This window comes from Ruditapes philippinarum, unplaced genomic scaffold (assembly GCF_026571515.1).
Source record: "Ruditapes philippinarum isolate M1 unplaced genomic scaffold, ASM2657151v2 ctg2682_1_1_1_1, whole genome shotgun sequence".
In the NCBI taxonomy this organism is placed as follows: domain Eukaryota; kingdom Metazoa; phylum Mollusca; class Bivalvia; order Venerida; family Veneridae; genus Ruditapes; species Ruditapes philippinarum.
In genome coordinates this window covers 122102-143209 of record NW_026862038.1, presented here as the reverse complement: position 1 = coordinate 143209, position 21108 = coordinate 122102, and the positions used below count along the sequence as shown (strand labels likewise).

Here is a 21108-nt window from a genome sequence, read left to right as displayed (position 1 = left end):
CACTTCTGCTCGCCCATTTCACTGATTTATATATGCCCAAATTCAATGATTTTAGATTTAAACCGTTATTTTCTGTGAATTAATGTTCTGGATTATCTATAGTTCTAAATTTCGGATAGCTCTCTAAATTAATTACGGGTATTGTTGCATAGACAAGATAATGTATAATGCGATACTTGTTAAGAGGTATAGGTAGAATAACAGATATACATACATAGATCTATATTTTTATTATTTTGGTAGAATTAATTTTTCCTCTTTATATAGATCTGCCCATGAAATATGGCGGGAAAAACAGCGCGGAACAATACGTTTACATACGTCACGCACGACAGAACGAGCTGCTGTTCTCTTACCTCCCTTTGAAGGAAGGCGGCGCAGGAAAATTAGCCTGGCGTTGCAAATTTGGTGAAAATGGCACAATCCCTATTTGATTCGCTTTCAGGTATGCCTTACTACAACAGAGAAAATATTTTTGATTGACAACAATTGATTTTTTTAGGTAAAATTTTATTAGGATGACTGGCTGTTGGAACATCTCAAAAATTTGTCGGTGGAAGATCCGCCATTTTGTCTAACCCGACCGAAAAAAATATTTCGGTCCTGTAGTCTTTCGCATTATGACTTCAAACATGAGTTTTCTGGTCTTTAAAGTGAGATTATTATGTTAGAATTATTTGATATCAGTTATTATTGCATTAAGTGCACCAATATTAGCAATGGTCATTATTGACCTTTGTTTTGATGTAGGGCACTCCTGCTTGTTGGAATATCCATAACAAATGTTTAGTATCAAAGTGCCTGAAGTACGTTAAAGCAACATGAATTGTCAAAATTGGCCCCGCCCCAGGGATAACTTGATTTATATAGACTCATATGGGACAACACATTTAAATTTCATTATGTAAAACTGCAATGTACAAAGCTTAGTATTTAGCATGTAGCACCTTTACAAAATTGATACGAAATAATGAATAAATTTACCCTTGCCTGCCACCACTGGTGTCATTTGATTTATATATGAGCCGCGTCACAACAAAACCAATATAATGGGTTTGCGACCAGCATGGATCCAGACCAGTCTGCGCATCCACGCAGTCTGATCAGGATCCATGCTGTTCGCTTACAAAATAGATAAATACAGAATCCCTAAAGAAAGCCCAACACGGCAAAATTGAAAATGTTGCAGGCTCGGTTTGATTGAGCCTGTTCATGAACGGTACTGGAATGTGCAAGTTACCGTCCACGCCCCCTAGCACCGGCTTAAGCAGAATTCAACATTTAAACATGAAATAGTAAAATTTTGAATTTAGAAACATCCGAACCCTATAACAACAGTCTGCCGAAACAGACATTCGGTCTGACAAACCATAAAAATCTGTTGGACCGAAACGAAATCTGTCAGACCAAATAAAATAAATCAAAACCTATCGAAAACTTGTGTTTTTATTTTAAGACACTTTTAGGTTTTTTATTTTTTCACCGTAAAAATCGGCACAGTCCGTACAGCTCATTTTCATCTCCTTGTCATACACCAACGATTCACGGTCCTGCTTCCATTTTACATTAAATTTTGTCTTGGATCTATTATTTTCATCCTTTAACTGCTGTACTGCACGCTCCGCTGACGTAGATTTTCATGTTTGTCCACGTTTGGCACCTTTAGCGACGCCATTTTGTATACATGCGACTTGGATAAAAGCCGGACAGTCGCGTCTGGAATAAAAAATTGTCGGACCTAATCAAAATTTATCGGACATGTCCGTCGACCGACTTATTTCGGGAAGTCTGTAACAAGTAGAGAAACTGATAGTGAACAGCATGGATCCTGATCAGACTGCGCGGATGCGCAGGCTGGTCTGGATCAGTGCTGGTCGCAAACCCATTATGTTGGTTTTGTCGTGACCCGGCTCATATAGATTTTTATCACATACCCATGCCGATTTTGCGACACCGTAAAATGGTATTGCACAGCCATGCATATATTTTGACGTGAGGTCATTTGCCTGCAATTTTGCGTTTTATAAGGTTAAGACATGCTAAATGTTAGCGTTATTCTGTAGGCGTGTCAATGAAAAATGGTTCTTTTTTCACATCAAACGGTCTTTATTTTTGGTATGTGATGAATAGAATATTAAAACTAGGTCCAAAATTGACCTAGTCCCCAGGGTCACTTGATTAATACAGTTTTGTATAGGATAACACATTTAGTCTTATTGTGTGAAACAACAAATCCCATAGCTTAGATAATTGGTAATAACCGCATGTAGCATCATTTGTTATATTTCTATAAATGTTATATTAATAATGACCCTGAGGTCAAAATTGTTCCTGCCATGGAAGTCACTTACCTTTTGTAGACTAGTTATACCCCATGTTAATAGTTTGACAAAAAGTACATTTTTTTACCAAGGTATTAGGGATTGGTACATGCTCCCACTTGATATTAAAAAGGAAAGTAACTTTTTTAACTTTAAAAAGAAAGTAAAAGCAGAACTAAGCGAAAACATGAGACAACTTGAACAAGCTGCTTAAAATATTTTTTGTTAATTTTAAAGATAATTGTTTTAATCAGTATAATATGTTTTATAAAAATGTATCTTACGGAAGCGTCCTGGTGCCAATTTAACGTGTTCTATAAAAATTAAAAACTCCTACGTAGGAGATAGAAAAGCCCTATTAGGAGCAGTAGGAGTTTAAAAGTAGGACTTTATAATCCTACGTAGAGGAATACTTACAAAGTCCTACGTAGGAGTTATAAACTCCTACAGTAGGACTTTTAAACTCCTAATTAGGTTTTTTTTTTATCTCCTACGTAGGAGTTATAAAGTCCTACGTAGGAGTTATAAAGTCCTACGTAGGAGTTATCATTTTTAGCTCACCTGTCACAAAGTGACAGGGTGAGCTTTTGTGATCGCTTTTCGTCCGTCGTCCGTCCGTCTGTCGTCCGTCCGTCCGTAAACTTTTACTTTAAATGACATCTCCTCATAAACCACTAAGCCAATTTCATCCAAACTTCACAGGAATGTTCCTTTGGTGGTCACCTTTAAAACTTGTTCAAAGAATTTAATTCCATGCAGAACTCTGGTTGCCATGGCAACCGAAAGAAAAAAACTTTAAATATCTTCTTTTAAAAATCATAAGAGCTAGAGCTTAGATATTTGGCATGAAACATCTTCTAGTGAGTGTCTACCAAGTTTGTTCAAATAAAAGCCCTGGGGTCAAAATTAGCCCCGCCCCAGGGGGTCATTGATTTTCCCTATATGCATATAGTAAAAACTTAAAAAATCTTCTTTTAAAGAACCCAAAGAGCTAGAGCTAAGATATTTAGCATGAAATATGTTCTAATGGGTGTCTACCAAGTTTGTTCAAATAAAAGCCCTGGGGTCAAAATTGGCCCCGCCCCGGGGGGTCATTGATTTTCCCTATATGCATATAGTAAAAACTTAAAAAATCTTCTTTTAAAGAACTCAAAGAGCTATGGCTAAGATATTAAGCACCTAACATGTTCTAATAGGTGTCTACCAAGTTTGTTCAAATAAAAGCCCTGGGGTCAAAATTGGCCCCGCCCCAGGGGGTCATTGATTTTCTCTATATGCACATAGTAAAAACTTAAAAAATCTTCTTTTAAAGAACCAAAAGAGTTAGAGCTAAGATATTTAGCATGGAACATGTTCTAATATGTGTCTACCAAGTATGTTTAAATAAAAGCCAAGGGGTCAAAATTGGCCCCGCCCCGGGGGTCTTTGATTTTCCCTATATGCATATAGTAAAAACTTAAAAAAATCTTCTTTTAAAGAACTCAAAGAGCTATGGCTAAGATATTTAGCATCAAACATGTTCTAATAGGTGTCTACCAAGTTTCTTCAAATAAAAGCCCTGGGGTCAAAATTGGCACCGCTCCGGGGGTCATTGATTTTCCTTATATGTGTATAACAAAAACTTAAAATCTTCTTTGAAAAAACCCAAATAGCTAGAGTTTAGATATTAAGCATGGAACATCTTCTAGTAAGTGTCTACAAAGTTTGTTCAAATAAAAGCCCTGGCCCGGCCCCAGGGGTGTCATTGTTTTTAACTATATGTGTATAGTAAAAACTTAAAAAAAATCTTCTTTTAAAAAGCCCAATGAGCTAGAGCTTAGATGTTTAGCATGAAACATCTTCTTATGGGTGTCTACCAAGTTTGTGCAAATAAAAGCCTTTGGGTTAAATTGGCCCTGCAATGTTGGGGGGTGGGGGTTGGGGGGTTTGGGCCTATATACAGGTGAGCGACCTCAGGGCCATCATGGCCCTCTTGTTTATAGAATATATGTTAAATTGGCACTAGGGCACTTCCGTGGTATCTTGTGATTGGTTTTGTGATATATATAAATAGATATCATTCATAGAATTATTCCTGCAATATGTGATATATATATGTAATTAACATAATGTGCAATAGAAATTAATATTATTTGATCTTAGAAATATAACATCAGTCCAGTATATCATCTCTAAGTATGGACCTGAATGCCAGTTCTCAAGAAAATATATTTGAGCCACGTCACGACAAAACCAACGTAATGGGTTTGCGACCAGCATGGATCCAGACCAGCCTGCGCATCCGCGCAGTCTGATCAGGATCCATGCTTTTCGCTTTCAGTTTCTCTACTTGTTATTGGGTTTGTAAGTGAACAGCATGGATCCTGATCAGACTGCGCGGATGCGCAGGCTTGTCTGGATCCATGCTGGTCGCAAACCCACTATGTTGGTTTTGTCATGACACGGCTCATTTGTTACCATCAAAGGACCCCATTGGAAGTAAGATCTCTATTTTATATTGAACTGTCATGGGTTATCCTGTGTTGTATATATTGTCTTGAAGTCAACAAGATCTTTGATTTAATTATGAATGTAAAGTTATTATTTTTCAATTTATTACTGTGTTAAAAACAATGTGATAGATATAAATTTTTGATAAATTGTCTTTATTGTTTTGTAATATGACATATTTATTTTATGCTTTTCAGTGGATTACTGATTTATCCGTGAAAATTATATTTGATTATAAATTTCACAGTGAAAATTATCAAAATATAATTTCATACTTTTCAATGTTTGAGATTTTCCCCATGTGGTACCTCAATTTTATTTTTGCTGACAATTCTGACAATGTCAGGCTGTTTAAACAAAAGCAAAGCTGAAATTGATAAATAACTTAAATGTCAAAAGTAATAAAAAGAAGAAAACTTACTTCTATTCATTCAAATTCCAATCACCAAATTTCGTCTCTAATTTTTTTTTGTTTCATTTTTACAGTCTGAAAAATACATTCCTTCCACATGCAAAACTGCTCTTGATGACATTTGGGCATATTAAAGTATCCTACGAGCAATAACTGCCGTATGCTTTATGAAAACTTGAAAAGCAATGACAGCTATCCCCGTAGAATAAGTAAACAACCCAGGGTTCCTGAGCCAGCCTTTGAAGTTTCCATTTTCCTTGTTGCTATTTGAATGATTTCACATCTGTCAACTCTTATTTTTTGTCTGTTACAATCCTCAAATAAGTTTTCTTTCTTTTGAAAAGGTGTATTACTAACCAATCCAACTGGTATCCTCTGAATCAAACACTATTATTTTCCTCCTGTGAAATACACAACTTTAAAAAATGGCTGCCGCTTACATTTAACAAAGCCAGGTCTAATATAAATTCGCAGTAAGTAACGGAAATATGGATGGATGGTTGGACTTTTTCTCCTACAAGAATTGTTTGTTTTTATTATTAAAAGAAGCGATCATTCATATTTTTTTAATAAAATGAATAATATCACAGTCATTTAACGTTGATTGTGGAACTAATTTTTCAGCTCAAGACTTCTTGTATTTAATGAGAAATTCCGACTAAATGGGGCTCTCAATGGGGAAAACAGATTTTAATATTAACGTTAATATTATGGAAACTTCGTTTTAACTTGTTTTTAAGCATAAAATAAAAAGAAAATTTGTTTGTTTGTTGTGGAAGATGTAATTTTATTTCATCGAGTGAACTTTAAAAACAGTATTCTCACTCGTGGCTACGCCACTCGTGAGAATACTGTTTTTAAAGGTCACTCGATGAAGTAGAATTTCATCTTACACATAAACAAACAAATATCCTCTATATATAACATGAAATATTGAGAATCAGTCTTTAATTATTTCAGGAAACATTGGAAATATGGAGAATCAGTCTGTTATTGTTACAGGTGACACATCAAATATTGAGAATCAGTCTGTTAATGTTTCAGGGAATATTTGACAAACATTGAACACCAGTCTATGTTTATTTTATTTTATAAATGTTAAATTATTAAGAATCAGTCTGTTATTATTTCAGGTAACATGTCAAATATTGAGAACCAGTCTGCTATACAGTCAATACTTGACAATCAGACCGTGATAGAAACACATACACCTCAAAGTAAGTCAGTTTGTAAACTAGCAAAACATTAAACATTCCTGAAGTTATTTAGTTAATTCTTTTCTTAATTTTATATTATTAACTTCATAAATTATCTATTATTAACAGATAATCATTAATAGTTTTACATTTTATATATTATATTGTTTATTTCTTTTCCTAATGATTTCTTTTAATATAATTGTTATAAATTTGTTAAACCCTTAGTTGAAGATGAGGATGTGTTTCAATGTGGTAAATGCAAGAAACAGTTCACCAACTTGAGTTTTTTTGTTGCACATAAGCAAGTACGATGTACGCCTATAGCTCCTCGCCCCACCATACAGAATACAACAGTAATACAAGGTCTAGGAAACAGTGCATTCACAGCACCTGCTCAACAACATGGTATCAGACCACAAATACCTCAGGTATAACACCATCAAATGTTTACCAAACTTTAAAAGTGTTGGTAAATATTCCAATATTAAATCAGTGTCCTTTGTTACATATTTATTTAATACAGAAACAGTATGCTTTTATAGATGATTTCACACAAGTTGAAATAATGAGGATAGCTCTTTTTAAAACAGTTTATTAGGCATTAAATTATAACCCAGTAGCTTGGTTTTAAGGTAGACCATGGGTAATGCATTACCTCCACTTTGAAGAGTATTCAAAAAGGCTAGAATCGCTTGTAAACTACATTGAAATTGAGGGGCGTGGGTTCTAACCCCAGATCAACTTTCTTCTTTCTTTCTTTCTTTCTTTTTTTCTTTTTAGCATTATTTATGTATCTCTCTGATCCCTTATGGAAGAAAAAAAATTTAATTTTAATTATATAAATATTTTAGATATTTTTTTTGCTAAATAATGCCAAAATTTATAGCAAATATGATACCAGATATTTTCGAAGTTCGATAAAATAAAAACTACACGGTAAAAGTATTTTATATTTCGCATGATCAACTAATATACCTTTAAGAAAATTTAGGCAAACTTTGAAAACAGCCCCTCATTTCGGTAAATTTTAGGGATATTTTGAATAAGGCATTTTAGATAGGGAAATGCTAAAATTAGTGTAAAAGTGGGTGGGGTAGGGAAACATTTTTATACATATTAAGAACATTTTGTTTAGAAACAAACATTTTGCTTGTGTAATGTGTTACCTGAATGTTATTATTTGTTTCTTAACAATGAGCAATAGAAAAACATTTTTTATAATGATGATATTACAGATTATTTACAATTTCCTCATTTCTGAAAATAAGCCCTTCTGGTAAAGTCTTAGTTCAGAAATATATCCATAACTCATAAACCACACGGTAAATTTTATTTAAATTTTGCATACAGGTGACCTTGAAGACATATAACTGTCCTATGTTGTCAATTTTACAGTTCCTTATGGTGCCCATTACCCATGGTCTACCTTAAAGCTAAACCCTGCAACATGTTACATATATGTGTCACCAGGCTACTTTTGGTAATGTAAATCTTTTAAATTAATATCTGGCTGGTACTTAAATATCTTCCAATTTTAAGAAATGATCTAGCTTCTTTTAAATATGATTAAACATCCGGCTTAAACCAGGGCCACATTACATACTTTCAAGAGCTGTTTATCTTGTTTTCTGATTAACAATTACAAGTAATTCATTTGTTTATATTTGCAAAATCTTATCATACTGTCTTGTCTGAATTATTATTTGCATTTTATGTTTTTCATGTACAGGTTTCATTACAGTGCTCATTAAATTGTTCAATTTTTATTACAGAATTCAAGTTCAGGTTTCAACACTGTGAATCAGACACCAAATTTGAACCAATCAACAAACAGTATGGTGTTGACAGATGATCAGATGTTAACATTTAGTGATATCACTCAGACTGTACAGAATGGCATTATACAGGGATCTACACTACATCTGGTAAATATATAGCCATTATAGGCATTGTATTTCTAACTTTACAGCCAATATTGAATCCAGTGATTTTTCACTCTTATTTGGTCAGAGGCCTTAGCCTCTTGATTTTGGGAAAAGTTACTGCAAGAATTGCTAATTTGTGGAGTATAAAAGCTGGTGTAAGTTCAGATCTGTGGGAAAACTGCATGATTTTAAGGAAAATTTCAATTGGGAAGAGGCCCTTTTATAGGTCTCTGTTATATAAGGTGAAAAATCTCTGGAATCATATTTACAATTATTGATATACACGTACCTTTTTCTCACATACAGAGATCCACCCTCTATTTGGTTAATATATTGGTGTTTTTGCAAGATTTCTTAACCAATTTTCGGTCATATTCCCAATTAAAATAGTATATTTTTTCCACTTCTTTGACAAAAACTCCTTTAAACTAAAAGGTTATGCGAAAAATGGTTATTATTTTGAATGTGAGAGCTGTCTTCATCCTCAGATATGGACAATGTTTTCATTGTAAGAAAATGTAAAATTCCCAATTTTGAGCCTGTAACTGCTTAAATTCTCAATTTTGAACTTAATTATGCTGAAAATCCTGGTTAATAGGGTATTGGTCATGTTCCCAAACTGCATGAATAATTATGGGATGTTTATCAAAGGTTCTCAAAGACTGGTTTGGTTTATGTATAATTAATTAAAGTTTTATTTTGTTATTGTTACACACAGGGACCAGGAAATACTGTACAGACAAATGGCTCATTCCTGTCCCCAGTGACCCAGCTAGCACCGCGGGCTTCAAACAATGTCACCATCTTGAGTGCTATACAACCAACCACCTCCTTGTCAGCGTCCAACGGGTCGGCCTTCACCAGCACAGCCTCTGTCAACAATCTGCAGCCTCTAGTACCTCAACAACAACAACAGTTACAACAACAACAACAGTTTCAACAACAACAATTACAACAACAACAACAATTACAACCTGTGTACTCAATAACAGCTCTACCAGAGAAACCACAAAATATGCACATTATTAAACCTAGTCCGACCAAAGCTGGTGAGTTTCTATCTTTAAAGTAAAAGATATTTACTACATACATGTAGTATCAGGTATTTATCCCTCTTATTCTTGTCCTATCTAAATATAACATACAAAAAACATAAAAAAATGGCAAAAATTACCATGTGACAGGTCAAAATTTACCTAACACTAGAACATATTAATGTCCTGTTATATCGTTGTATATGAAGACCAAAAGTGTCAAAATAAAATACCACCATATGTCATGCTAGTTTTAAAACATCTTCACTCAGTGTATTTACAAAGGTTAATTAGCTTGTAATAATTTATAAATATTTTCATCATAGCTTTGAGATTTAAAGAAAATTTGGGTTGAAATTTTGTTGAAAATAAAGCTACATCATCTGATAAAATATTATACTGAAGCCTATGTTTTTATGTTTGTATAAAAAATATTAACATTTTGTCACAGCAAGAAAATCTGCACAAGCATCAGCATTGAATGGTGGCGAGACAGACCACTCTGGTTACACTGATGACGGCAAGAAAAAACTTGTATGTACATACTGCGGGAAAGTTTTCATGAAAAATTTTGATCTTCAACAACATATCAGGTATGCAAAGTTTTTTTTACATTCTTTAAACTATCAAATTTTATGCCAAGCAGTTTTATCCAGTTATATAGCATTTACACTTTTCAACGTCACCAAGGTTATCAGTTTTGTAAGGAGAAAATGATTACTGAATTTTTGTACAAGAGCCTGTAAATTTAAAAAATGGAATGAATTACAAATCTTCACATGAACTTATGCATTATTATTTGTTAAAGGTAATGAGATTGTACATCTGTATTCAGGTCACACACGGGTGAAAAACCATTCCAGTGTGTTGTATGTGGTCGAGCATTTGCTCAGAAATCCAATGTGAAAAAACATATGGCAACACATAAGGTAAATATTCTGGGTTTATTTCCAGGGGACTTTAATTGAAAAGTATTTCATCCATTGATTGTGTTATCCTTTAAATATGATTTAAAATGCTGTTTTTTGTTGTTGTTTGTTTTTTTAATTTTAAAGGTCAAACATGGGTATAAAATTTATTTCCTTTTATTTATATGTTATATTTATTCAGGTCTGCTTTTGATAACACAATATGCCAAACAATAGATTAATATAAAGTCAAAGCAAAGTTTTACATCTTGGTGCATTTAGTTGATAATCAATGATTGATTGAAATCAGTTTCCTGATTAATTTGAACATCAATACCATGTAAATGTGTATGTAGCATCAGTACCATGTAAATGTGTATGTAGCATCAGTACCATGTAAATGTGTATGTAGCATCAGTACCATGTAAATGTGTATGTAGCATCATTACCATGTAAATGTGTATGTAGCATCAGTACCATGTAAATGTGTATGTAGCATCAGTACCATGTAAATGTGTATGTAGCATCAGTACCATGTAAATGTGTATGTAGTATCATTACCATGTAAATGTGTATGTAGCATCAGTACCATGTAAATGTGTATATAGCATCAGTACCATGTAAATGTATATGAAGTATCTATACCAAGTCAATGTGTAAATATCATCAATACCATGTAAATGTGTATATAGCATTAGTACCATATAAATGTATATGAAGCATCTATACTATATAAATGTGTATATAGCATCAGTACCATATAAATGTGTATATAGCATCAATACCATGTAAATGTATATGAAGCATCTATACCATGTAAATGTGTATATAGCATCAGTACCATGTAAATGTGTATATAGCATCAATACCATGTAAGTGACTGTGTGTATGTAGCATCAGTACCATGTAAATATGTATATAGCATCATTACCATGTATATGATGTATTACAGGTGTGGCCATCAGGACCATCAGGTGGTACATTACCTGTACAACCACCAGCAATGTTAGTACCTGTAGAAGATGAACCAGATAAATCATCTCCTACAGAATCTGGTGATGCCCCAGAGATAGAAAAACAGGTTAGTAGCCATCAAGGAACATTTTTGTCAAGCCTTTTTTCTGTTTACATGACTTAGTTGTCAAAATGCTGGGTCTGCTTATGTTAGTAAAATATTAGTTATAAAGATTTTTGACAAGTTATATAGAGAGACGAGGGTTATGTTGCAAACAACCATTTGTATACAGCCTGTCAAGAATGTTGATAATGAATTTATAATAACGCAAACTTTCCTTACTTGAGGAAAAATTACTTCGTAAATTGACAGCAGGATTATCCAGTGAAAAGTGAAGTTACAAACATGCAGTATTATAATAATGCATGCATTTATATGATTTTGATTGTAATTTAACTTCCCCATAGATCGATTAAAGTAATTTTTGCATAATTGTCACTACTAGTTTAAAAGCATTATGCCTTGGAACCAGAATCAAGGTGTTAAGATCAAGGTAGCATTTACAGACATAAGTTAATTTCAAAATGTGTGCACAACGCCAGTAAAATATTAGCCTAAGTATTTGCAGACTGGTACTGTATTTATTTTCAGATTGAGGAAGAAAAAGAAACCCAAGACACTAAAACTACAGAAAAGGAGAGGAGGTTATTGAAGAAAGAGCAGTACAAGTTAAAAGTTGTCATAGATAATTCCTACATGTGTCAGTATTGTCCAGAGAAATTCAAGTCTTATTATCAGCTCAAATCTCACATGGTCAAACATAAAGGCTTCCAGGTAGAATGAACTTAATAATTAGATCCCCTTTCTTCATCTTATTTTAAGACAGCTATTAAAATATAGATTTAGTATGTGTTGGTAACTCTGACAGTATGTTATTTGACAACTTTCTATGGTATAATTGTGATGTACAGTCATAAACAATGTTTTGTACCAATTATGTTCCAGAACCTTACTGATATCTTCCTTTTATGAAAAGTAAGGTTGAAATGTGCAGCAATTAGGAAAGGACATTATTCCAAGACAGTATCATAAGCCATCCATTTACAGAGGTCCCAGATATGTTCTATATTCTGTCATGGTGTTTTAACCAAACCAGTAGCAATCTGCGACTGTTCCTTCAAGTCTGGTCACTTTAAATATCTAAATAGTCTCTGGTTTCTATTAAAATGATATTAATTTTCAAGCTGTAAGGAAGTTGGTTCATCGTTAATGTATATTATATACTAGGAAAGGGAATGTAGTAAACATTATTTTTTTCCAAAAAATTAGGTATACAAGTGTGTGGTAGCAGAATGTGGACAAACGTTCAAGGACATGGAAACGTATATAGAGCACACAGCAACCCACAATGAAGATATCACCTACAGATGTCACCAGTGCTCGAAAATATTCCCCACCCTGTATGAACTAGGGGTACATCAGTATTCCCACAGTCTGTACCAGAATCCAGGCAAGTCAGGGCCTTGGTAAGTTTACAGTTTCTTTCTTAAGTTCTTATAATTAAAGGCCAATTAATATATCCTGTTGTTCTATGAACTGAACTGCTCAAGAACTAGGTTGTCTCCAGTTAAGATCCAGAATATTGATCGCCACAAGGTTGTTTTTGCCATTTCAGCTTGTCTGTTCGAAGAAAAGGAAGAGCTGTTGTACTCACTCAGACATCGGTGTTGGCATCTTACTTTGGTTAAGTTTTTGCATCCAAGTTGGTATCTCCAAAACTACTGAAGGGAATGGATTGAAACTTCACATGCCTGTTCTCTGTGATTATCTTATATGATTGGCACAAGTCCAATACCTGTGATTTGCTTTTTTACATATTTATGACTTTTGTTACTAAGAAATTCTCATAAAAGTTTTTGCTAACTGGTAACTCCATACCTACTAAAACTTGAAACTTGGCAGCACAATAGGAGGTCACTATCCATAGCCCATAACTCTAACATGGAAATTTACCGAATGATGGCCCTTTTTGAACTTAGAAATTTCAACATTTTCCTAACTTGGAAATTTACAGTAGCTATAAGAACCTTTTAAACAAAATGATTAAAAGAATAACTTCTATCTATAACCTTTGTATCTATCATATTTTCTTCAAGGGTTCTCCATAATACAAAAATACCAACAAGAAATTTAATGCAAACTGATGGTACGAAATTTTATGCTTGTCAGTGGGATAAAATGGGGAAAAACATATGTTGTGACAGCTGGTATACCTCTGTTAACTGTTTTTTTTGTTTGTTTGTTTGTGTTGTTGTTGTTGTTTATATGAGCCACGTCACCAACATAGTGGGTTTGCGACCAGCATGGATCCAGACCAGCCTGGCATCTGGGACTATCAGTTACTCTTCTTGTAATAGGGTTTGTAAGCGAACAGCATGGATCCTGACACGGATGGGCAGGCTGGTCTGGATCCATGCTGGTCGCAAACCCATTATGTTGGTTTTGTCATGGCACGGCTCATATGTGAATTTTAATACACCGTTTTTTGGTAGTTACTATATAAGTAAAAAAAGGCCTTGTCATAAGAACAAAGGTCAATCAAGCAAGAGAGATGGTTACTTACTGGAAAGGCAGATTTGTTTCCAATAAATGCTAGTAATTGCTTTTCCTTAAAAGACTAAAACTTTAACACGGTTTTTAACCAAAAATCAATTTTTAGAGATATTCTTTTTATTAAATTTGAATTGAGAAGCCTTTTTAATGATTTAAATCAAATCTTTTTTAATCTGTAAGAAAATGGTTTCTCCAAGTATGAACAAATAAACTTCCGAAATTTAGAATTGTTTTCCAATGGTTGCTTAAGTACTTTGATTGTAATGTGTATACCTTAAGACCCTTGAAAAACTGGATTTTGAAATAGAAATTACATAATTTTTTTTTCCTCAATAGGCATTTTCAGTGTAACATGTGTATGAGTAAATACGCTACACCAGAAGCCTTACAACATCATATGAGTACAACCAGTCATGAATATCCGTGCCCACATTGCCAGAAAAATTTCACGTGCGAACGGTTCCTCAGGAAACATCTGGCATCACACGGAACTGAAAGTAAGATCTTTTATTTTTGAGATTCTGTTCTGAATTCTCTCATTTTTGTGGTTTGTGTAGAAATAATAGCAAATGAAAAATCTTGGTGAACATTGGCTAAGAGATGTTGTACAATAAACAACTACAATAGATTATCATGTATTTTGTCTTGTACTGTCCTGCAAAAATAAATCCAATTATACATGCAGATCAGACAAAACAGGGAAAAAACACTGAATTTCTTGATTTTCTTCAAAATATTTTTTTTTTCTTTTTCTTTTTTTTTTTTCAAAATTAAAAGTCAACTTGGTGGTAAATTTCAATATTTATGGATCAAAATTTTCTGCAAATAATAATATGGCAATTGGATGCATTAATTTCAAATATGCAACAGTGTTTGTAATTTGTAAAGTTGTAAAGCAAACTCAAATATTGTCAAGCCAATATTAATATGAAAGCAAGGTGTTTAAAGTAATTTCAATACATTTAGTGTATTAGTACGTAATTCTGAATGACAAGATACTGAAATCAATAGAGGAAGATGATTGGTTGTATGTGTTGTTTACAAATAGAGACAAACAACTTTAAATGTGTTACTTAATTTAAACAGGTTAAAATGAAAAGGAAGAAAAAAGATAACTTGTTTATGACTGTTTATTCAAAATTATGCCCCTTTCCAATTATTTATGAATATGAAAAACCAGTAGTTGGATAAATATTTTAAGCAACCTTGTGTTTTGATGTGTTGTTCCCACCTTAAAACCTTCTAATTTACAATTCTATTTATAGATCAATATGAATGCAGTGTATGTCAGAAGAATTTAAAGACAGAACACTACCTCAAAAATCATATGTTGATCCATACTGGAGAGAAACCTTATGAGTGTGAAACTTGTGGTGCTGCGTTCAATCGTAAAGATAAACTAAAGCGGCATAATCTGATACATGACGCTAAAGTGAAATACAAGTGTCCTTTTAAGGCAGTCTGTGGTATGTTTTTGATATGCTGTATTTTAATAAATAGTAATTTCATGAAAACAGTTTTATACTTAGTCTCTCACCACAGATTTAGTTATATGTGGGATTCGTTGCCCAGAAATTAATAATTGCTAGTAAGTTATCCAAGAAAGCCTGTTAGGTGAGCAACTGCTGAGATATGATAACAAAAAAATGTGTTAAAGTCTACTAAAAACCAGAAAAAAACAAACAAAGCTCACTGTTGATCATAACAATATAGTGTTATGATATTCGAATTTCTTTCATTAACAAAAGAAAGCTCCAAAAGACAAAAAAAAAACATGTATATTACAGAACTTAATAATTACAAAAAGGTTTTATTTGAATAATCAAAATAAATGTTTTATTTTATTTTCTAGGCTGTACTAAGGAGTTTGGACGACCTGACAAACTGAAGGCTCATTTGATAACCCATAGTTCAGTAAAACCTTACTCGTGTGATATTTGTGGGAAAGATTTTGCTCGGAAACCTCATTACACTGAACATATGAGAGGACATAGAAATGACTATCCTTATAACTGTGATAAATGTAAACGTGGATTCTTCCGACCGAAGCTGTTCAAAGAACATAAGTGTGAAGATGCAAATGGCCAGTTGAAAAAGAAAAGGTTATTTCAGCCCAGAAGAGTTAAAAGAAAACCTGGACGACCTAGAAAGGTATTGAAAAATGACCCAAAAGATACTAAAGGGACAAAAAGCTTATATTTAGACCACCCAAAAGGAAAGTTTTTAATAGAAAAACTTGAAATTATGCCAAAAAGTGGAGGAAAGCAAGATTCTGGTGATAAGGAATCTAGTTCTCAACAGGAATTTGATGCAGAAAATGACAATACTGAAAATTCCAGTAATATAAGTGAAGAGCAGACGGAGGTTTCTGTAGGGACACAAGATGATATTGCTAGCATGGAAACAGAGCAAGATAACAGTGAGAATAGATCTGAAGATAGTCCAGACATTGTTAATGAAACTGACAATTCAAAGGTTGTGAAGAAACCTAAGCCCGAGTGTTATGTTAAAATATCACCAACTATGGTTCCACGAATGGTTGAGCGTTACGTTACTGTTCAATTGACGACAGCAAATGGCGGAGACGGTGGTGAGATTCAGGCTCAACTCATTCCAGCATCAGAACTTAACGGTCAGATACAGTTTGCGACATCCGTTCCCGGTCTTCAGCTGTCACCATCAACATCAACAGCCACTTTTCATCCTATTCAAATTATTGAAGGTCAACCTGTGACCTTGACTGTGTCCCAAGGTGATCATTTAGGTGATATAGGTGTAGGAGAATCAAGTGTTATAGACATTCCAGTGGACATAGTGACCGTTTCCAATGACGAAGCTCTACTCTGCGCTCAGGAGGTGACAAATGATGGTGATGCCTCAGAACAGCAGTATAGCACCCTCGTTAATTATACACCAGATCACCTTATCAACACATCTGTTGAAATTTTGGGATCAGAAAATATGTAACTTTATTACAGATACATCCAGCTAGCTTACAGAATGTTGGTGGTTCTATTCAGGTGCCTGTTTGTGCCTGAAATAATGTACAAGGGGCACCTGAGGATTTCCTCCACCAGTAAAGCTGAAAAATGAGCATATAAACATAACAGCATTGGTGTGATATAGAACCCAATCAAAAAAATTGTTTTTTAATATCAAAATATTTTCAGTACCTATATCTTAACCTTTAAACGAATTCATTAAAAGATGCAAAGGTAAATTAGCTGTGTGTTTCTTTTACAATGAACATGTTTATAAATGACTTAAACAATCTTACAATATATTTCATATCCATGTAAGAATGTCATGAAATTGTGATTTCATCTTCATGCACTCAGAAATTTTATTTCTTATATTGTTAGCAAGAGTTAAAGCAGAAGAAATGTGATGTTGATGTTGGCAGTTTAAATAAATACTTGTAACTAAATAAAGAATATTTAATGAACAGGTTGGCATTAAAAACTTACAGCGTTTGTACTGTATGAATTGAAAACGTTTTGATTTATACATTTGTATATCAAAGGTTTTTGATATTCTAGTATTATTCAAAATATACAAACAGTGTGATTGGCTAATATTTTGATGATAAAAGCCATAATTACTATGAAATTAATCATTAAATCAGATACCTCTTGTGCTGATGCAAAAACAGCATCCATTTCAGAACTTTGTTGATGAAAATTAAAACATTAATTGTTTGCAAACTGTTAAAAGTTATTCAAGTTAAAAGTTTGATTAAATTTTTATTTTGGTTGTTGACTTGCCAGTGTATTGAAGTCATTTTTTACATTCATAATAAAATGTGTTTAAAAGATATGCTTAGTTTATCTTATGCATTTTACAGATTTTTCAAGATAACACATTTTCAATCGCTGCAAGCTGTTTATCCAAAATGTTGCCCCATGCAAATTAAATACTTGACTTTCCTTTTTGTTTAGACAGTTGTATGACATATGATTAATAAATACGCTTGCAGACACTGTGTAATTTTGCACAATTAGCCTGGAAGATCAGGAAATTTCAAATCTGCAGAAATTCAAATTCTATGGGAAAAAAGGCTTTTCAAATTGTAATTTCATGTGTAAATAATCAGCCGATTCCAATATTGGAATATTTATGCATTTTTTAAAATCAATAGTTCATAAACAGATGAGTACCAACCATGGAATGGCACTTACGTGTCACATTGAAGGTGCCATGATAACCGCCATATGAACACATCTGCGGATGTTTCAAAATTGTACCATGTTGAATTCTGCATAAGCCGGTGCTAGGGGGCGTGGACGGTAGTTTGTACTTGACAGTACTGTCCATGAACAGACTCAAACCGAGTCTGCAACATTTTCAATTCTGCCGTGTTGGGCTTTCTTTAGGGATTCTTGTTATACCCCCGCACAACAAAGTTGTAAGGGGGGTATACTGGAATCAGCTTGTCCGTCCGGCCGTCCGTCCGTCGGTTTTTTCTTGTCCGCCCAATAACTTAAGATTCCTTTGACCCTTAGTCTTCATATTTGGCATGGAGGTTAGTCATGATTAGTAGATGACCCCTATTGATTTTGAGGTCTCCAGGTCAAAGGTCAAGGTCACAGGGGCCTTGACTTCAAAAAGCTTGTCCGCCCAATAACTTAAGATTCCTTTGACCCTTAGTCTTCATATTTGGCATGGAGGTTAGTCATGATTAGTAGATGACCCCTATTGTTTTTGAGGTCACCAGGTCAAAGGTCAAGGTCACAGGGGCCTTGACTTCAAAAAGCTTGTCCGCCCAATAACTTAAGATTCCTTTGACCCTTAGTCTTCATATTTGGCATGGAGGTTAGTCATGATTAGTAGATGACCCCTATTGATTTTGAGGTCACCAGGACAAAGGTAAAGGTCACAGGGGCCTTGACTTCAAAAAGGTTGTCCGCCCAATAACTTAAGATTCCTTTGACCTACAGTCGTCATATTTGGCATGGAGGTTAGTCATGATTAGTGGATGACCCCTATTGATTTTGAGGTCACCAGGTCAAAGGTCAAGGTCACAGGGGCCTTGACTTCAAAAAACTTGTCCACCCATTAACTTAAGATTCCTTTGACCCACAGTCTTCATATTCGGTATGAATGTTGATCATGACTATAAGGTGACCCCTATTGATTTTGAGGTCACTGGGTCAAAGGTCAAGGTCACAGAGACCTTGACAAAAGAAAGCTTTTCTTGTCAATTGCTGAAGAATGTCCTGTCCACAATGTATTGATTTTGACATTTTCACATTTGAAGCATGAAGGATACATAACTTAGCAATGCACTGGCTTAGTAACCTCAGATTTGGCAGGGAGGTTGTCCTTGAGCTCTAAATGGCCACTGTTGATTCTGACAAAGTGGTATGCGGGGGTATTCACACCATGATAGTGGCAGTTCTAGTTTTCTCTATTTGGTCTGTAGCATCTATAGGTTTAATGAAAGTACTGAAGTACAGAGATCCGGCTGTAACTTGCCACATAAAGTAATATTATTTTGTCTTTATATCAGACATTTTCTTAACAAGTTATTAAGATTGTCACCATTCTGTTTGTCACATAACCTGTTTGTCAATTACAGAATTCTTGAAAGTCAAAGACTACAATTCCTCGAAAATTTGCTAAAAATCTTTTCAAAATGAACAACATAATGCAAATTGTAATTAAGTTAAATATTTGGAGCATTACTCATGAATGTAACTGTAAAGCAATTGTAGTATAAAATTAATGATGTGAAGTGGCCATGTAAACAGCAAGTAAGTGAAAAATCAATATATTTGCAGTAGATCAGTAATAGGAGGCTGATCTTACTTAGTAAATGCGTATGTCATCACGACTGAAACGTTTCTGATAAATTGTAATATGGTAATGTCAAACAGAGTAAACGGTACTGAAAATATTGTTGTATGATCTGATTGTCAACCCAAAAAAGCATCTAATGAAACTTATAAATCACCTAGCTACATGTATATCAGAAGCAACCCTATGTGATTTTTAGCTCACCAGAACCAAAGGGGGATGCTCCGTCGTCATGCGTCAACAATCGTCTTCTGAAACCACTGGGCAGATTTACTTCAAATTTGGTCTGTAGCATCCTTGTGACAGTCACACTTGAATTTGCTCATAACATTTCCATAGGCCCCTTTTTTGGGGTCAATAGAGCTAAAAATAGAAAACCTTTAAACATCTACTACAGAACTAATAGATGGTTGATCACCAAACTTTGTCTGTACTGGTATCCTAGCAGTTTCCGGTCACAAATCGCACTATTTAACAAATAAAATAAAAATCAGTCTACGGTGGGGTACAAAACTTTGACAGGACAAAGTTAGGTACCTGTCCAGCATTGCCATGTGTTTAATGTTGCACTTTCATTTTACTTTTTAATTTGAATGTAGGCCTGAAATGTAACGCCTTTTTTCACCTTTATTAGAAAATTCATAGCAGTTTTCGGGACCTTTTTTATTTTGAATATAATTCAGTACCATAAAGCAATATTAAGATGATTTTATCAGACAAACAGAACTTCCTAACCTTTTCCGTGTCGTCTGCAAAAAATATTTTCCATAGTATTGATTTACCTAAAATGGGGTCTTAGTTATTGCGCATGGATATTCAAACTAGAATTCCCCAGGTGTTGCTTATTTTTGACTGTCGCAAGTTCTCCTATGTAACTTTTTATAACAGGCAAAACTTCAAAACATATAAATCGTTGTACTGTACTATTTTAAATGCTGTTTAGCACAGAAAACAAATGTTTCTCTGATTGATGAAGTAATGTGGATGCCTTACTGGTAAAAATAGACTGTATTGGACGAAAATGATAAACGGCCGGAAAACTGCTAGGAAACCAGTAGCATTCTTGGGTAGTCTTTTATCAAGTTTTGTCAAGTTTGAATATGGGTCACCTGGGATCAAAAAAAGGTCACACTGCCAAAATATGGAAAAAACCTTGTTAACACTAATGGTCACATTTTTGACTCAATTGTCATAAAACTTGGTCAGGATGCTTGTCTAGTTAATTGCTTGGACGAGTCATCTTTGATGAAAAACTAGGTAAAAACAGAAAAATCTTGTTAACTCTAATATCAAAATATCCTGGAAATTGTTTTATGATTTCTAAGTTAAGTGAGAATATGGGTCACCTAGGGACAAAACTTGGTCACACTGCCCAAATATGGTAAAACCTTGTTAACACTCTAGACGTCACATTTTTCACTCAATTGTCATCAAACTTGGTCAGGATGCTCGTCT

General features: G+C 34.0%; 1 protein-coding gene across 3 annotated transcripts; it reads left to right on the top strand.

Annotated features, from left to right (window-relative positions):
• Positions 1-291: 291 nt before the first annotated feature.
• Positions 292-17339, top strand: LOC132717743 (zinc finger protein 341-like). Of its 3 annotated transcripts, none has more exons than XM_060701298.1 (14): positions 292-445; positions 6357-6440; positions 6648-6850; positions 8195-8347; positions 9066-9396; positions 9833-9974; positions 10217-10310; positions 11242-11370; positions 11896-12078; positions 12574-12770; positions 13401-13511; positions 14194-14354; positions 15123-15323; positions 15710-17337. In XM_060701298.1, exons 1-14 carry the CDS (start codon positions 415-417, stop codon positions 16822-16824), a joined length of 3135 nt encoding a protein of 1044 aa, XP_060557281.1. In that variant the 5' UTR covers positions 292-414; the 3' UTR covers positions 16825-17337. The 3 variants fall into 3 exon arrangements, with proteins under 3 accessions (XP_060557281.1, XP_060557283.1, XP_060557282.1); XM_060701299.1 differs by lacking the exon at positions 292-445 and adding an exon at positions 544-653 and having other exon boundaries at positions 15710-17339; XM_060701300.1 differs by lacking the exon at positions 13401-13511 and having other exon boundaries at positions 15710-17333.
• The last annotated feature ends 3769 nt before the right edge of the window (positions 17340-21108 follow it).

Coding starts and splice junctions, on each gene's coding strand:
- LOC132717743 (XM_060701298.1), top strand. CDS start 415: ATGGCACAATCCCTATTTGATTCGCTTTCAG. Junction 6,441..6,647: donor AGAAACACATACACCTCAAA/GTAAGTCAGTTT, acceptor TTAAACCCTTAG/TTGAAGATGAGGATGTGTTT. Junction 9,975..10,216: donor GATCTTCAACAACATATCAG/GTATGCAAAGTT, acceptor ATCTGTATTCAG/GTCACACACGGGTGAAAAAC.